General features: G+C 37.5%; 2 protein-coding genes across 3 annotated transcripts in view; one reads left to right on the top strand and one right to left on the bottom strand.

Moving 5' to 3' along the window:
- Positions 1-14839, bottom strand: part of GTF2F2 (general transcription factor IIF subunit 2) — a 136592-nt gene that overhangs the window by 94519 nt on the left and 27234 nt on the right. The window lies entirely within an intron of this gene.
- On the top strand, positions 926-2340 carry KCTD4 (potassium channel tetramerization domain containing 4). Its single transcript, XM_074961252.1, has one exon. It carries the CDS (start codon positions 1105-1107, stop codon positions 1876-1878), a length of 774 nt encoding a protein of 257 aa, XP_074817353.1. The 5' UTR covers positions 926-1104; the 3' UTR covers positions 1879-2340.

The raw sequence follows: 14839 nt of genomic DNA on the forward strand, positions 1-14839 counted from the left end.
TCCTTTTCCTCTCCCCAGCTGCAAATTTTTAAAGGGGAAAACCTTTTTTAAAAAGGTAATTTCAAATGAACCTTTAATCTCAGCTTCATACAGAGAAATGAGACAGCCATTTGATTCAAGTATACTTTGTCAATGTTTTCTTCCTTACTGAAGTGTTGCTAAGCTATAGTGTTATGTGATATTCAAGGATTTCTATAGGCACACTGGCCCTTTGTTCCGCACGGCAACAGAATTGTTTTGATTAAATATAAAATAATCTGTGAAATCTAACATTGATTATTTTAAAATTACCAATACAAGTAATAAATGTGCTTTTTCTCTACAATAGTTTTTAATCTATGGTAAAGAGAGACTTTTTAATATCAAAAGGATACAAAATCTAATAAAGGCTATATTTTTTGCCTCGCTGAGGGTAGCTGAGTCAACAAAAAATGATAGTTTCACTATATGCTAAACCAGTTAGATCAGAAATGCTTTATAATACCACTCTGAAACATTTTCTGATCAAATTTTAAGCCACTGGGTGTTTCATACATAAGGTATACACACACAATCATCTGTTTTCAGCTATCTTCCATTAAATAGGTGAAGTACTTTAAACAGTAACACAATTTGCTTTTTGTAAAGGTATTGTATAAAACCAAAAATACCGAAAAAAAGGAAACAAAGCTACCACTACAACATTCTCAGTGCTAACCATTCTTTAGCAATTCCACATTATAAACACATCTTTAAAGTAAATATTAAAATTTAACTGGTCAGTAAAAAGGTATTGTCCATTCTGCACAGAGTAATTCAAAATGCTATTTTTAAATAATTTAAACCTACCAGACTTCAAAGAAAATAATTAAAACAGCTTTTACATCCATCCTCTTCCCTTACACAGTTAAATGCAAATTCTCCTTACAGCCATACTCCTGATATCTCACTGCATACATAGCTGATACGCCACCTACTGCAAAACTGAGCTGACAATCCATGCAATGCTAGCAGCACTTCCATTCCATCGCCGTGCTGGAGCTGAATAAAGGTGCTTTTAAAATATCTCTTTTCAAGCACACAAGAACAAGGCAAGATAGCTGTCTTTTTAACTTGGCTTTAAGAATGGAGCGAAAAATAAACAGAAGAGAAAAGGAACATGAAGAAAAGCACATCAACTCTGAGGGTACTGAAGAAAGCAAGAACTGTACAATGCCTCTGATTACTCTCAATGTTGGTGGATACCTGTACATTACACAAAAACAAACACTAACCAAGTACCCAGACTCTTTTCTTGAAGGTGTGGTAAATGGAAAAATCGTCTGTCCATTTGATGCAGATGGCCATTATTTCATAGACAGGGATGGACTCCTTTTCAGGCACATTCTGAACTTCCTACGAAATGGAGAACTTCTTCTACCAGAGGGGTTTCGAGAAAATCAACTTTTGGCACAAGAAGCAGATTTTTTTCAGCTTAAGATATTAGCTGATGCAGTGAAATCAAGGTGGGAGAAAGAACAGACAGCATCCAGAGAGACTACTTTCCTGGAAATAACTGATAGCCATGACCGTTCACAAGGTCTTAGGATCTTTTGTAATGCTCCTGATTTCATAGCAAAAATCAAATCTCGCATTGTTCTGGTGTCAAAAAGCAGGCTGGATGGATTTCCAGAGGAGTTTTCAATATCTTCAAATATTATTCAATTCAAATACTTCATAAAGTCAGAAAATGGTACACGACTTGTACTGAAGGAAGACAACACCTTTGTCTGCACCCTGGAAACTCTTAAGTTTGAGGCTATAATGATGGCTTTAAAATGTGGATTTAGACTGCTGACCAGTCTGGATTGTTCCAAAGGGTCAATTGTTCACAGCGATGCACTTCATTTTATCAAGTAATTACTTCTATCACCAGACAAAGGCAACAAGCACGCAGCCAGTAAACCTCATTAAACTACAGCATCCAGACATCACAAATAATGTATCTAACTAGCCCTGTACCACAGAGCTCTGCTGCTAATGAATTAATGTGAGCTAATGGTATGTAAATTCCATAATGACATTCATCTCTGGGTTATTTAGGCTGAACAAGTATCTTATGTTTAAATTTAATAAAAATGTCTGCTAAACATTGTAAATACAGATTGAATGCTGCTACTATTTGCATATATTTTTCCTTCACGTTGTCTTTCACCCAGAGAATCTAGCTGAAATGGTTTGTGTACTTGTGTGATTAACATGCATACACCTTATTGTTCAGTTGAACAGTGGTGAAAGTATTTTCATATAATATGCAAGCTTGAAACATGTTTTGCTTATGACAAAATTCACACTGGATTTTAACTGGAATAAAACATTTTGAGTGTTCATTACAGTTTCTGCAAATCTATTCAAAGCTGAATTATACTGAAATTACAACAATAGAAGACTGCAAAAGGCTGTAAAAGCCAACAATTTGATTTTAAAATTAAACAGATTATTTCAGAGCTCATGTATTGGAATCGTCAAATTTACAGGTACATCATTCATTTGCTGAGAATCCCTGAAAAAATGCCTCCAATAACAAAAGCCAAATAATGCTAGTTTAATTTACTTTACTTTTTATTACAGGAAATATGTGAATGCATAAAGGTAGGTAGAGAACTAGATATATTTCAAAAGTATATATTTTGAATGGTTTATTCAAAGGTTTTGCATAAAATTTAATGTAACAGGTTTTCAATTACATATTACATTCAAATTCTGAAGTTGACATTTTCCACTTGTTGTTGCTGTTCATAAAGAGTGGCAAATGAACAGATCTATTGCTTTGTATAATGTATTACTAACCAGTAAGTGGAACTTTGAATTCTGAATAGATCACCTGCTGATATTTAAAATGCATTAATGTAAGGGGCAGATAAAGCATTTCTCTCCCTTCTCACTTCCTTAATATTTATCCAGTTCTTTCTTTCATATACAATTTTTAGTAAGGGAACAAGTTACATCATCCACAGTGCAACTAGAATTAATAAATCCAGAAGTAAACATTAGTTAAATATCTGTCAATAAGAAAACTTGGACCAAAAACAACCTTCATGTAAGCAGGTGCAATTCCTATTCACCTCACCTTTGGGTCAGTTGGAGTTGCACCAGCTTATGCAAGGTCTGAATTTGGCCCTTTGACTCTATCAACCATGCACCGTTCAACTGAAATCAACTGTGAAGAAATTGATGCTCATTAAATTTTTAAAAACAGTAGTTTTTTACTAAATAAGACTGGAGTTCTTCGCTTTATTAGTATAAAAAATGAATTCTACATAGGAAAAAATAAAAAAAGTTTTCATTCAAAATAGGATTCTCACTACACTAAAATTTCAGTCATGTTGAACAACACGACTGTCACCAGACAAGCTTAAAGCACCATTCTGTCCTGGATTTTAGACAGGACCAATCCAATTTTTAACAAGAAATGGGAATACACTGTGTGTCTATCCTGCAACTTGGAACTGTACTTCAACAATAACTGGGAATAACTGTGGGTCTCACTAGACATAATTTGCAATATAGAGAGGACTGAAATTTCCAGACAAGAAAACAGACACACTTAATGACTCAAAATGGTATTTCCATGTGGGAAAAAACAATTTTTTAATTGAAATCTCTCTGGAATTCCTCCCCAAAATGCATAAGATCACCACTCCAAACCATGCATTTTTCTATTTAGCTTCTAGGTACAACACTCAGGAATAATTATAGCATAGTGGTATGTGGGAAAGTTACCATTTTAAACTGAAGTAGTTTCTAATAGATCACTACATTGTCATTTTCACAAAATGTTTTCAAATCAGTATACTTTTCAAGAAACCTCATTAGCCATTAAATTAGTAAACATAGCGCTGTCAATAACTCCTGTTTGAAGTGAATGTGAAAACTTACATGCACCAAGTTTGATACAGTACAACCTCAGAGTTACAAACTGACCGGTCAACCATACACCGCATTTGGAACTGAAAGTACACCGTCTGGTAGCAGTGGAGACCAAAAAAAAATTTTTTTAAAAAAGCAAATACAGTACAGTACTGTGTTAAACTACTAAAAAATAAAGGGAAAGTTTAAAAAAAAGATTTGACAAGGTAAGGAAACTGTTTCCATGTTTGCTTCATTTAAATTAAGATGGTTAAAAGCAGTATTTTTCTTCTGCATAATCAAGTTTCACAGCTGTATTAAGTCAACATTCAGTTGTAAACTTTTGAAAGACCTATAACGTTTTGTTCAGAGTTACGAACAAACTCCATTCCCGTATTTTTCTGATTTTTAATGGACTCTGAACTATAGCAAAAAGAGATACCATGGCACAAAATAATTGTGAATGAACGGTAAGAAAACCTTTAGTGGACTTGTCATCTCTATACTAGAATGGGTAATAAATAGTAACTAGGCAGACAACCTAAGAAAACACCATAACTGCCCTACAAATCATAAAGAAGTTTGTTTCCAGTACTGTCAAAACAAAAACTGTATAAGCACAAAGTCTGGAGGAGGCTGTCATTCATAAGATGTCAAATCATCCATTTTCTTAAACATTTTTGGATATAATCTTCAGTTCTATCGAATGCCTGATTGGGATTTAAAGTGACTATTGAATTTTAAATAAATAAAATAGTAAATATTTATTTTGATTGTAACAGTCATTAATACAAAAGATATACTGTCTTTTACCTTTTCAACTGACTTCTTGGCATTTGACCTTTAAAGAAATTGAAGTGGTTTAATGTCAGAGAAGTACTATTTTCTTTACCTTAAGATTTCACACTCAAAAAAAAAGGGACTGGGGGAAGGGAGAGCGCAGATCTGGTGATTCTGCCTTTACTAAGGGAAATTGTTCTTCACTATTAAAAAATGGTAGTCCATACTTAAATTACCACACCAGCCCACCCATAATAGCATAAAACCCAACCCCATCACAAATACGTTTACAAAAAAGAGTAAATCACACTACAATGCTTTTAAAAAGGTTAAATAAAAGCTTTTTACTTGACAAGACCTAAGTCCAGGGTGCACGCTGCCTTCTAGCAGCTCATTACATTACTATCTGAAATAATTCAAGAAGCTTCACCACAAACATGTGTTGTATTTGAGATCAGATATGCCCAGGGGAGAAAAAGAATCCTATGCCCAGGACTAAGAAACAAATTTTACCCATTATACTACAAAATTTGTGGGTTTAAGTCTCAAGGATTCAGGCTATTAAACAATTCTTATTAGAAAGCTTCCCAATTCTCATTTAAAATATCATTGGCATCAATGTTTCATAGCAAGCACTTGAGAGCGCCTGCTGCCATATCGATGTCTACCTCCTGTCTGAAATTTGTCAAGCGCTGTCTCTGAAAGTGTATTTTCCAAAAAGTTTATGCAAAATCCCTTCAACTGTCTGAATAAGGATTTATGCAGGGGGACAAGAGAATTTTCTCCCTCTCCACATTTAAAAACTGGAGACATTGCATTAGACAAGATTATAGTAAGAACAGTTTGTTTGCAACTGGATACAGACTTGGCAGACCTGTACATTTGCTCAGTTTGAAACATTGTTGGATATTCACAGTATGCAATTTTCAAATAGAAAAGGTTTCCTTTTTAGTCTACAGATGCACCAATAGATCAATACACTGCATGTGTGCACAGCTAGTTAGGTGTATGTCTGAATTCAAACACAGTTGACTTTTGCCAGAGAAGGTAGTAAGATATGCAACCCAGTTATCTTCAGGGATTTTTCCCACTTTTATCCTGGGGAAAAAAAAAAAAAAAAGAAGAAGAAGAAGAAGTAGAAAATTGCATGCTAAGTGTTAATATTGATACAACACTGGAGTTACAGAATCAAGTGCCCAAAGGTCAGAAAATACCTGAAGTTAAGATTGTTCTGGCAATGCTAGCTTTGGCACTAAGTACAGGTGAAGTATTTTCTTTTCCTCTTTTTCTTGTTAAGGGTTAGACTAATGGTGTAATGGTTTAAAAAAAAAAAAAAAAAAAAAAAGTAAACCACCCTAAACTCCATATTCCCTACATAAGGAGTAAACTCAGTTTACCCAAGTTCACCCTCGACTATACTACTAATTAGACTGAACTGTTAGGTTCAGCCCTAAATATTAGGCAGAATATAGCTTCACCCATAGGAGGAACACCAAAAGGAATTTAGAGTAGCAGCCGTGTTAATCTGTATCCGCAAAAAGAACAGGAGTAGCCCTGTAGCCCATGAAAGCTTATGCTCAAATAAATTTGTTAGTCTCTAAAGTGCCACAAGTCCTCCTGTTTTTTCACCAAAAGGAATTGCAACTCAGGCCATGTCTACACTAGCGAGCTTAGGCTCTGTCTACACTACGCCACTTTTAGCGACACGGCTGTGTTGCTATAGCCATGACACTAAAAGGCACAGTGTAGCCGCTGTTTGTGGGTGCTCCTGCCGACAAAGTGCTGTTCACACCATCGCCTGTTGTCAGCAAAACTTTTGTCTTTTGGGGCAAGGAGTATTTTGTTTTGTTTTTTAATACCTCTGAATGGTCATTCATTTGCCAGTGTAGACATAGCCTTACAGTGTTGTGCAGGTTTCCTTTGAGGATGAGGACTGATAGGTCAGATACAGAGTGATTGCTTTGTGGAAAGTGTTCACCCACAGGTGACAGTGTATTTTTGTCTTATTTTCCTGTGATAAGAAAATGGTTTCACCCACTTAATTGTTACTGGGGCATTTAATGAGGTATACCACATGTGATATCCATGGATCCTACACATGCCTCTTGAAAGATGCGTTTGTGGGGGGTGCTGATCATTGCAGAAGTGGAAATGCGTCTACAGGTTTTGCATCTGTTGTTCTGGCAGGGTCTGGCGCTGCTGTGAGTTGGTGTGTCCTGGGAAGCTTGTTTCTGATGATGAGCTTGGAGAGGTTGGTGGGTTGTTTAAAGGCCAGAAGTAGGGGTTCAGGAACGATTTCTTTCAGGATGGGGTCCCCATTGAGTATGGGTTGTAGTTATTTGATTATACCACCTGTATAGAATCCATATGGGGTAAGTGACAAGTAGAGGTCTGCCGTCAGAGGAGGTTCTATTTCTGTACCCAAGCAGGTTCTCTTGGGGTATTCCATTATGAGATTTATTTCTTTGGTGGAGTGTCCTTTTTTGGTGAAGGTGCTTTTGAGTGTATTACAGTGTTTATCCGAGACTTTTGCCTCAAACCATATTCTGTGGTATCTCAGTGCCTGGCTGCAGATAATAGATTTCTTGGTGTGTTTGGAGTGGTTATTGGATCTTTGAAGGTAGGTATGGTGATAGTGGGTTTCTTGTCTATAGGGTTCCATTGTTGAAGCTGATTATGGTGTCCAGGAAGTTGATGTTAGTGTGGGAGTGTTCCAGAGAGATTAACGCTGCAGGAGCTGATCAGCTTTAATGCTTGCTTCCCCAATGACCATGTTTTATATCATCACCTTAACACTGCATTAAACAACCGTATGTCTTAGTTAAATTATCATTGCATTTGTAACTATAACAACTGAATAATTGTCAACTAGTCTGAGATGAAAATACCTTTTAGGTAGATATGATTTATTTAATTCCTAATCTGAGGAAAAAATGAATTTAAAGAATACCATGTAAGCTTTTATGACATCTCACTTGTGCCCCAAACAAGTGAACACGCATGGCTGAAAAGTTAATTTATGAAAATTCAGTAGTGATTCAGTTGATTGGTGTGACAGGTTAGGCAGAGGCAAGAGAGAACAAGACAAAAAGGAACAGCATTATGTTATGAGGTACACTTATTCATTGAAAGGAAAACATCCAGAAGGGTTCTAAGAGACTGGACTAGAACAAGCAAGCAGATAGAAAACAAACTGAGTGAATGGAAAGAGGAAGCTATTGGTTTGGGGAGGGAAATCAGGTAGCTCAGGTGGTGGTGGTAGTTATCTTTTCATAGAACATTAGCAAAATTACTCTCGTTCAAAGTGGAAAGGGATGGAAGATTTAAGGTGAAACAGGAAGGTTACGTTTCAATAGGAATTGAGGATTGCCAGCAAATTCTGCACTTAAGACACAGAATATTGGATTTTAAGCGTTCTGAAAAAGGTGCTATACTGAGTCAAGCAAGATTTGAAAATGTCAGAGCAAACACACAAACCAGAGTCCTCAAGGTACCAGACAGTAGTTTTATAGGCCCTGTGGTGGTTGTCATGCTAGAGGAACTGGCCAGATTTATGATAAATGGAGTAAGCTATATAAGAGCAAGAGAACAGAACTTAGATAACCAACCATCACAGGGGGATTTGTCCCATCTAAATTAGGGAAGAATAAAAATTTTGAGTAGTCAGCTGGAGAAAGAGATGTAGAGGTTGTTTTGTTTAAGAGTTTGTCTAGCTTAGAAAAATGGGTCAGGTTTAGCTAACATTATACCTTGACCAGCTAAACTGAGGGGTAATAAGGTTTTAACCTATGTCTATACTAGTGAAAAGATTTTGATTAGGTTGGGGCTGGCTAGCCTTTTGTTAGATAATCCTTCCTAATGTAGACAACCCGAAGGGAGAAATGTTAAACTTGACAAGGAGATGGCCACCAATAGTGAAGCCCAGGGCAGTTCAATGAAGAAGAGAGGTAATTCTGCTATGTCAATTAAAAACAAGTCTATGAGGTGTGACAAAGTTCCTCCTCTACGTTGGTGGGTCTTGAGCTTATTGGCGGATTTGCTCACCTCGGAGATTCACGGCAGCCCTCAGTTTGGCCATTTTTGTGAACCCACAGTCCAGGTCAACCCCTCCTGTGTCTGATGAGGAGTTGGGAGGTTTGGGGGGAACCCGGGCCCGAACTCTACTCCAGGTTCCAGCCCAGGGCCCTGTGGAAAGCAGCTGTCTAGAGTGCCACCTGGAACAGCTGTGCGACAGCTACAACTCCCTGGGCTACTTCCCCATGGCCTCCTCCCAACACCTTCTTTATCCTCACCATAGGTCCTTCCTCCTGGTGTCTGATAATGCTTGTACTCCTCAGTCCTCCAGCAGTATGCCTTCTCACGCTCAGCTCCTAGTGCCGCTTGCTCCCAGCTCCTCACATGCGCACCACAAACTGAAATGAGCTCCTTTTTAAACCCAGGTGCCCTGATTAGCCTGCCTTAAATGATTCTAGCAGCTTTGTTGATTGGCTGCCAGGTGTTCTAATCAGCCTGTATGCCTTAATTGTTTCCAGAAAGTTCCTGATTGTTCTGGAACCTTCCCTGTTACCTTACCCGGGGAAAAGGGACCTACTTAACCTGGGGCTAATATATCTGCCTTCTATCCCTCTCCTGTAGCCATCTGGCCCAACCCTGTCACAGAGGCGATAAGGGTGTGGCATTCACTAAAGTCGTCGAGAAGGAAGAAGACATTTGAGACTAGTAAATTAACGTGTACAAAGCACTTTTAAGATAAAAATACTACATATCAATATATGGAATGTAAACTTAAATGTTTGTCTCCAGAGATCATCATTTACACAGAAATAAGCATGGATGAGAAGTGAGGTGAGAACTCCAGAAGGAAGTTAGGGTTCGATGTTAAGGAGTGGTAGATGACAGTGTGAGAGCTGTAGAGTCTTAATAATCAGGTAAACTGAACAGGAGAGGAAAGTACAGTCACCTGCTAACAGCAGCGCTAGACTCTGGAGAATGATTTTACTGAAGTGTGGTATAAGTACCACATGCAGCTAAAGAAACAGTCTTTTAAAAAAATAGTTTCTACCTGTAGTGGCAATAGATTAACATCATTTCCATTACAGATATGTCATTTAAAAACCTCTACAATAGAGTATTACTCTGCTGCTTCAGAAATAAAAAGGTTCCCAAACTGTTAATTACAATTGTACATAATAGCTTTTCACTTAAATCACTCCTAGACTGTGAAGACATCTGAGCTCAAGTTAACACACCAACATTTTAAAGTCAAAAAATTAGGTGATTGTTTAAAAATAATCCACCCAAAAAGTCTGCAAATATTTAGATAATGTTGGTATTGAAAATCACACACACACACACCCTTACCTTGGTTTATCCACTCATTATGGTGGAGGGAACCCTATTAGTTGGTTCTTGAAAAATGTGTTTGCATTTTCTGGTGAGTATGAGAATTACAATAGCATAGTCTTTGTTTGTATGATCCTGTGAAAGAGTGCAGGGAGTTAACAGGTGAGTCTGCACTCTGATCACTCTGCCACCAATTAGTTCCCCAGAGAAAGCTGATTAGATAATTAAATTCAATTATCCCAAGGGGGGCAGGGGCTGGGTGAGCTAAAGATACAATTAGCCCATCAGCTCAAGATTGATAAGAAGGGCACAAGGAAGAAAGGGATTGGGTGAACAGGCTAACTGAGCCCACTCTCACAAAGATCCTAGAGAAGGGAGACCTCTGCTCCCTTGAAGAAAGGGCCAAAAGCACAGGGAACACTGTAAATAGCATTGCTGCACAGGACCGTAAAGATGTTGTTGGAGGGAGCACATATAAACAACAGTGTGGATACCTAACCAGTGGAGGTTTCTGAGTAGGTTACTGTAATGCAAGAAGCCAGGAGCAGACCACAGCCTGCTATAGATCCCTATATTAGATATCTATTAGATGCTCATGGGTCATCTCAAAATATATTATCTTTGTGGACATTTAGAGAAGCAACCAGAAATCTGTTTTTCTCCAATAGCAAATACCTTTTCTATTATCCAAACAGTGTAATTAAAAATACTTTTAAATGCTAGTTCTACTTGAAGCCTAGAAAATGTGAGAAATTGGCATTCCGACACCACACTCTTGAGATATGCAATGACAAAGACACACAATAGAAGACCTTTCCAAATATTAAACAACATTTGTTTCTTTGAAGTCACGTATCTCAAATGGATGAGTCTGATTAATCTCAAAACTACTAAAAAATTCTGTTTTGGCTTATCATATGCAAAATTTCAGGCAGAAAGTGCTTTTTTGTGGATGTTTGGGGAATGGGAAATTCACAACTGTATTTTTAATATAAAGTACTAAATACAGACATGCTACTGCAGCCCCACACCTTAGAAACAGATCTTAAATTTGAGAGATGATTAATAGATTGAGGAAAGAGAACAGGTCAGGAGTGCATAAAGAAACTGTCGATGAAGAAGGAAGGAGAATTAAGCAAACAAACGAGTGATGAGGGGAATAAGTATTCAGAAACAAATAGAATAAGCAACTGCAACACCAAATTTAGTATAGTTTGTTGCCTCCCTAGTGCTTACATACATCAAAGATGTTAAACCCCTGTGGAAAGTACGGGGGAGGAAGCAGTATATTTGTTCAATGTTGAAACCAGTGACACTGAGAAATAAATTAGAGATCCTGCAAGCTTGGTTGAAAAAAATCAGTAAGATCAAGAAAAGGCCATTGAGGGTTCTAGTCTTATTAATACTAAGAGTGCTTTGTCTAAGGCTTTCAGCTCTCACAATATTTCCACCATCAGGACTGAAGTCAGTAGAAGACAATGTGTTTGCATCACAGAACTGAAAAAACAGGAGGAAAATAGATGTTCATTTGTTCTGAAAAAATTACAGAGGCTGAAGACGCCTTATCTTCCGGGAGCCCCACCTAAAGTAGCAGTGGTCACTGACAAGGCATTATAATCCTCTGTCTAGTCTGTGGAGCCTGGTTTTGTAACGTGAGGCTCACTCTGGGGATTCATCACAAAGGACATGGAGGAAGATCCTGCAGATTCTGAGCGAGGAGAGTATTTTGGTTTACTCTACTACATCAACAACCTAGGCATGTCTAACTTGTCTAGAGAGGCAGGGAACTCTGAAAAGGAACACAAACTTTGCACTTAGAACAGAACCTTGTGGCCTTCAGTTCAGACAGCACATGCCAAGAGTAGTGATCTAGATTGAAAGCTCTGAAGTGAAGTCAAATTGTCTGCATGAGGCACAAACTTTCTTTTTTATTATTGAAATAAATTACAGTTAAGGTAAACATTAATTGCTACTGAAAGAAAACCACTGCAAGCTGAAAACATGACAGTGCTGTTAAAGCAAACAAATATAATAAAATATTCATAGTATACTGAAATGTATAGTTGGCCATTAGGGACTTTTGATATTTATAATTGCTGACCCATGTTAATGCATGCTCTTGTCCTTATTACTAGTATTCCCTCCCTACTTCTTCCTAATGTTTGTAATATCCATTGTTGTTCCATGTTTTAATCTAGACTGTATACACTCTGGGACAGGGATTGTTATCCTACTCTGTGTTTGTATAGCAAACGAAGCCTCAATCCTGACTAGAGTTTCCAGGCACTAGTGAAAAGTTCATAATATAAATCTTGTGTGTATCTGCTCAGTCCTGAAGACACTAAATAGAAGGCAATTAGGGATCCTTGTCACATATAACGTCACAAGCTGGAAAATGGTACATTTCACACTTGAATGGGTTTTTTAACAATTAGGTTGTGTGTGTTTTTGGAGAGTAATTAATTTGAGTATTGCACCATAACTCTTGTTGATAACCATATTTCACAGAGTTACAGCTTTTCTTCAAAACGTTATTAGTAAAATATATGTTGAAAGATTTAAGTGGAAGAAAGGAAATCTAATTTGAGCCTAACAGCAAATCTATCTTAAATTGTTGCACAAAATTACATAACCTTATACAAATTTCCGTAAAAATTTTACTGTTCTCCCTGCCCTACAGAAATGTTTGCACTGTATTGCATATTTTCCAGTGCAAATGTCATCAAAATACTCTAAATCATTTCCTTTCTTTCCACATTATTTCACATTCTTTACTATATTAGGTTTATCCATCTACAGACAGTTTAAGAATTAAGTATTTGTGTCTACAATTTGCCAGCACATGAATATCTGTGGCAGACAAAATTTACACACTAGGTTCACGCTGTACTGCCTGAGGTATATCAAATAATTAACTCCTTTTGCTTGAATGCACAAGGAAAACTATGAAGAGGATGCATCTCTTCCCACCAGAACAGAAGACATCAAGATTGCCCACTGGCAAGTTCAGGAAAAGAATACGAGTGACAAGTTGTCCAAAAGGAATATATGCGTTAAGTAGCAGTTGTTCAGGGCTTGCTATGAATTCATGTCAAGATTTTGAAACCTGAATTTAGATTTGTTAAGTGTATGATCGGCTTGCTACAGCTCCAGGTATCTCAAAGATACAAAACTTATAATTCACATCAACTAGTGAATAAACACGCAAGTCACAGACATGCACATACTCTCAAGGAACAATATCAATTTAAAAGAACAGAGTAATTTTATTTTCATCAATAGATAACATCTGTGTATACCCACTACATACAAAAGCTGTGTGAAAAGAATATTCCGTTTGCAGAGTTAGGCATTCAAAATTTAGAAAATGTCAGCATTAAGGTTGCCCATGCAACTTTAACCTACACAAGTGCATTATGTCACGGTTTTCAATTATATGACCACACATTTCTTCCACAGCACCTGTTTCACAAAGGATGGATGGTACTCAGGGACTGAGGCTACTGTTGAGTATTTCTTTTTATTCTCACCAACGTGGCCCTATACCTTCTCTCCTGTACACCACCCATACCTTGCACTACATATGGAATTGATTTCTCCATGAGCTTTTCTTTGGCACCCATCTCCATGGTATCTGAGCCTCAAACACATTCATGAATCTGTCTTTGCAGCACCCCTGAAAGTTAAGGAGTGCTTTTACACAAGAGAAATGAGGACACAGATTTTAAGGCCAAATCTCACAAGAATTTCCACTAATTTGGGGTGTTCCAATTTAAGGCAGTTAGGGATGGATCCTTCCAACTGCTTATTTTTGATAATAGCACTTTTTATGTTCAAAGCACGGTATATACATTAACTAAATCATTCTCATTACCCATGTGAGGAAGGTGGGTAGGTATTATAATCCTCATTTTATAGCGAGGGAAATAGTGACATGCCCAAACCCACATAAAGAGCCAATGACAGAACCAGGATTCGAATGTAGGGCCTCCCGGTTCCTAACCCAGTGCTCATTCCTGGAGACAGTGGTGTGTTACTGCTGAGCATCCACAGCTTCCATTGACTTCAGTAGTCGTAGGTGCTCAGCACTTCTGAACGTCAGGCAAAGGTGTCTCACACAGAGCACACAGAAAGCAAATCACACACAATTAGTGGCCACCTCTGAAAATGTCTGGTTAAGTGACTTGCTCAGCATCACATAAGAAGTCAATAAAACAGCCAGTTCTCCTGCGTGTCATTCAGAAGCCTTAACCATGACACCACGTACTCTTTTCCTACACTCATCTGCTTAATCTGCTTTACACCTTCCAAGTGAATAAGTTAGGGATCCTACAGACAACAGCCTCGATCAATACACAACCGTGATTCAGTCCCTGAGCATTGACCGCGCTACACACTGAATGAGGCAGGATCCCTATAGAAAAAATAGTACGTGATCAATCTAACTGAAGACTGGCTCATAAGGTGTACACAAAAAGGGACTAGATTAGGGTTAAGTGGGCAACCTTATTTCTGGTATTTCCTAACTTTTGAGTGATTGCCCTTGCAGCCCTAATAACATTTATTTTTGCAGAGCTTTTCTCTTCTTCCCATGTAATTTCCTCATTTAAAAAAAAAAAGAAAAAGAAAAATAATTCTATTATGAATGGGTAAAACGGATAAATAGAAATGTGTTTATTATTTCACATTTTCTTATTTTATTCATGTTCTGTTGAAGCCTGTATCTAGACTGCTAGTCTAGATCAATAAAAGAAGGGTGGTGTTAACCACTGTACAAGCATATATAAGAAATCATCCTTATCTCAAAACTGCTTAGCGTAAACTGACAGACATGGCAGACAAAGGGAAG

The sequence above is a fragment of the Natator depressus genome, chromosome 1, assembly GCF_965152275.1.
Source record: "Natator depressus isolate rNatDep1 chromosome 1, rNatDep2.hap1, whole genome shotgun sequence".
Lineage (NCBI taxonomy): Eukaryota > Metazoa > Chordata > Testudines > Cheloniidae > Natator > Natator depressus.

Coding starts and splice junctions, on each gene's coding strand:
- KCTD4 (XM_074961252.1), top strand. CDS start 1,105: ATGGAGCGAAAAATAAACAGAAGAGAAAAGGAACATGAAGAAAAGCAC.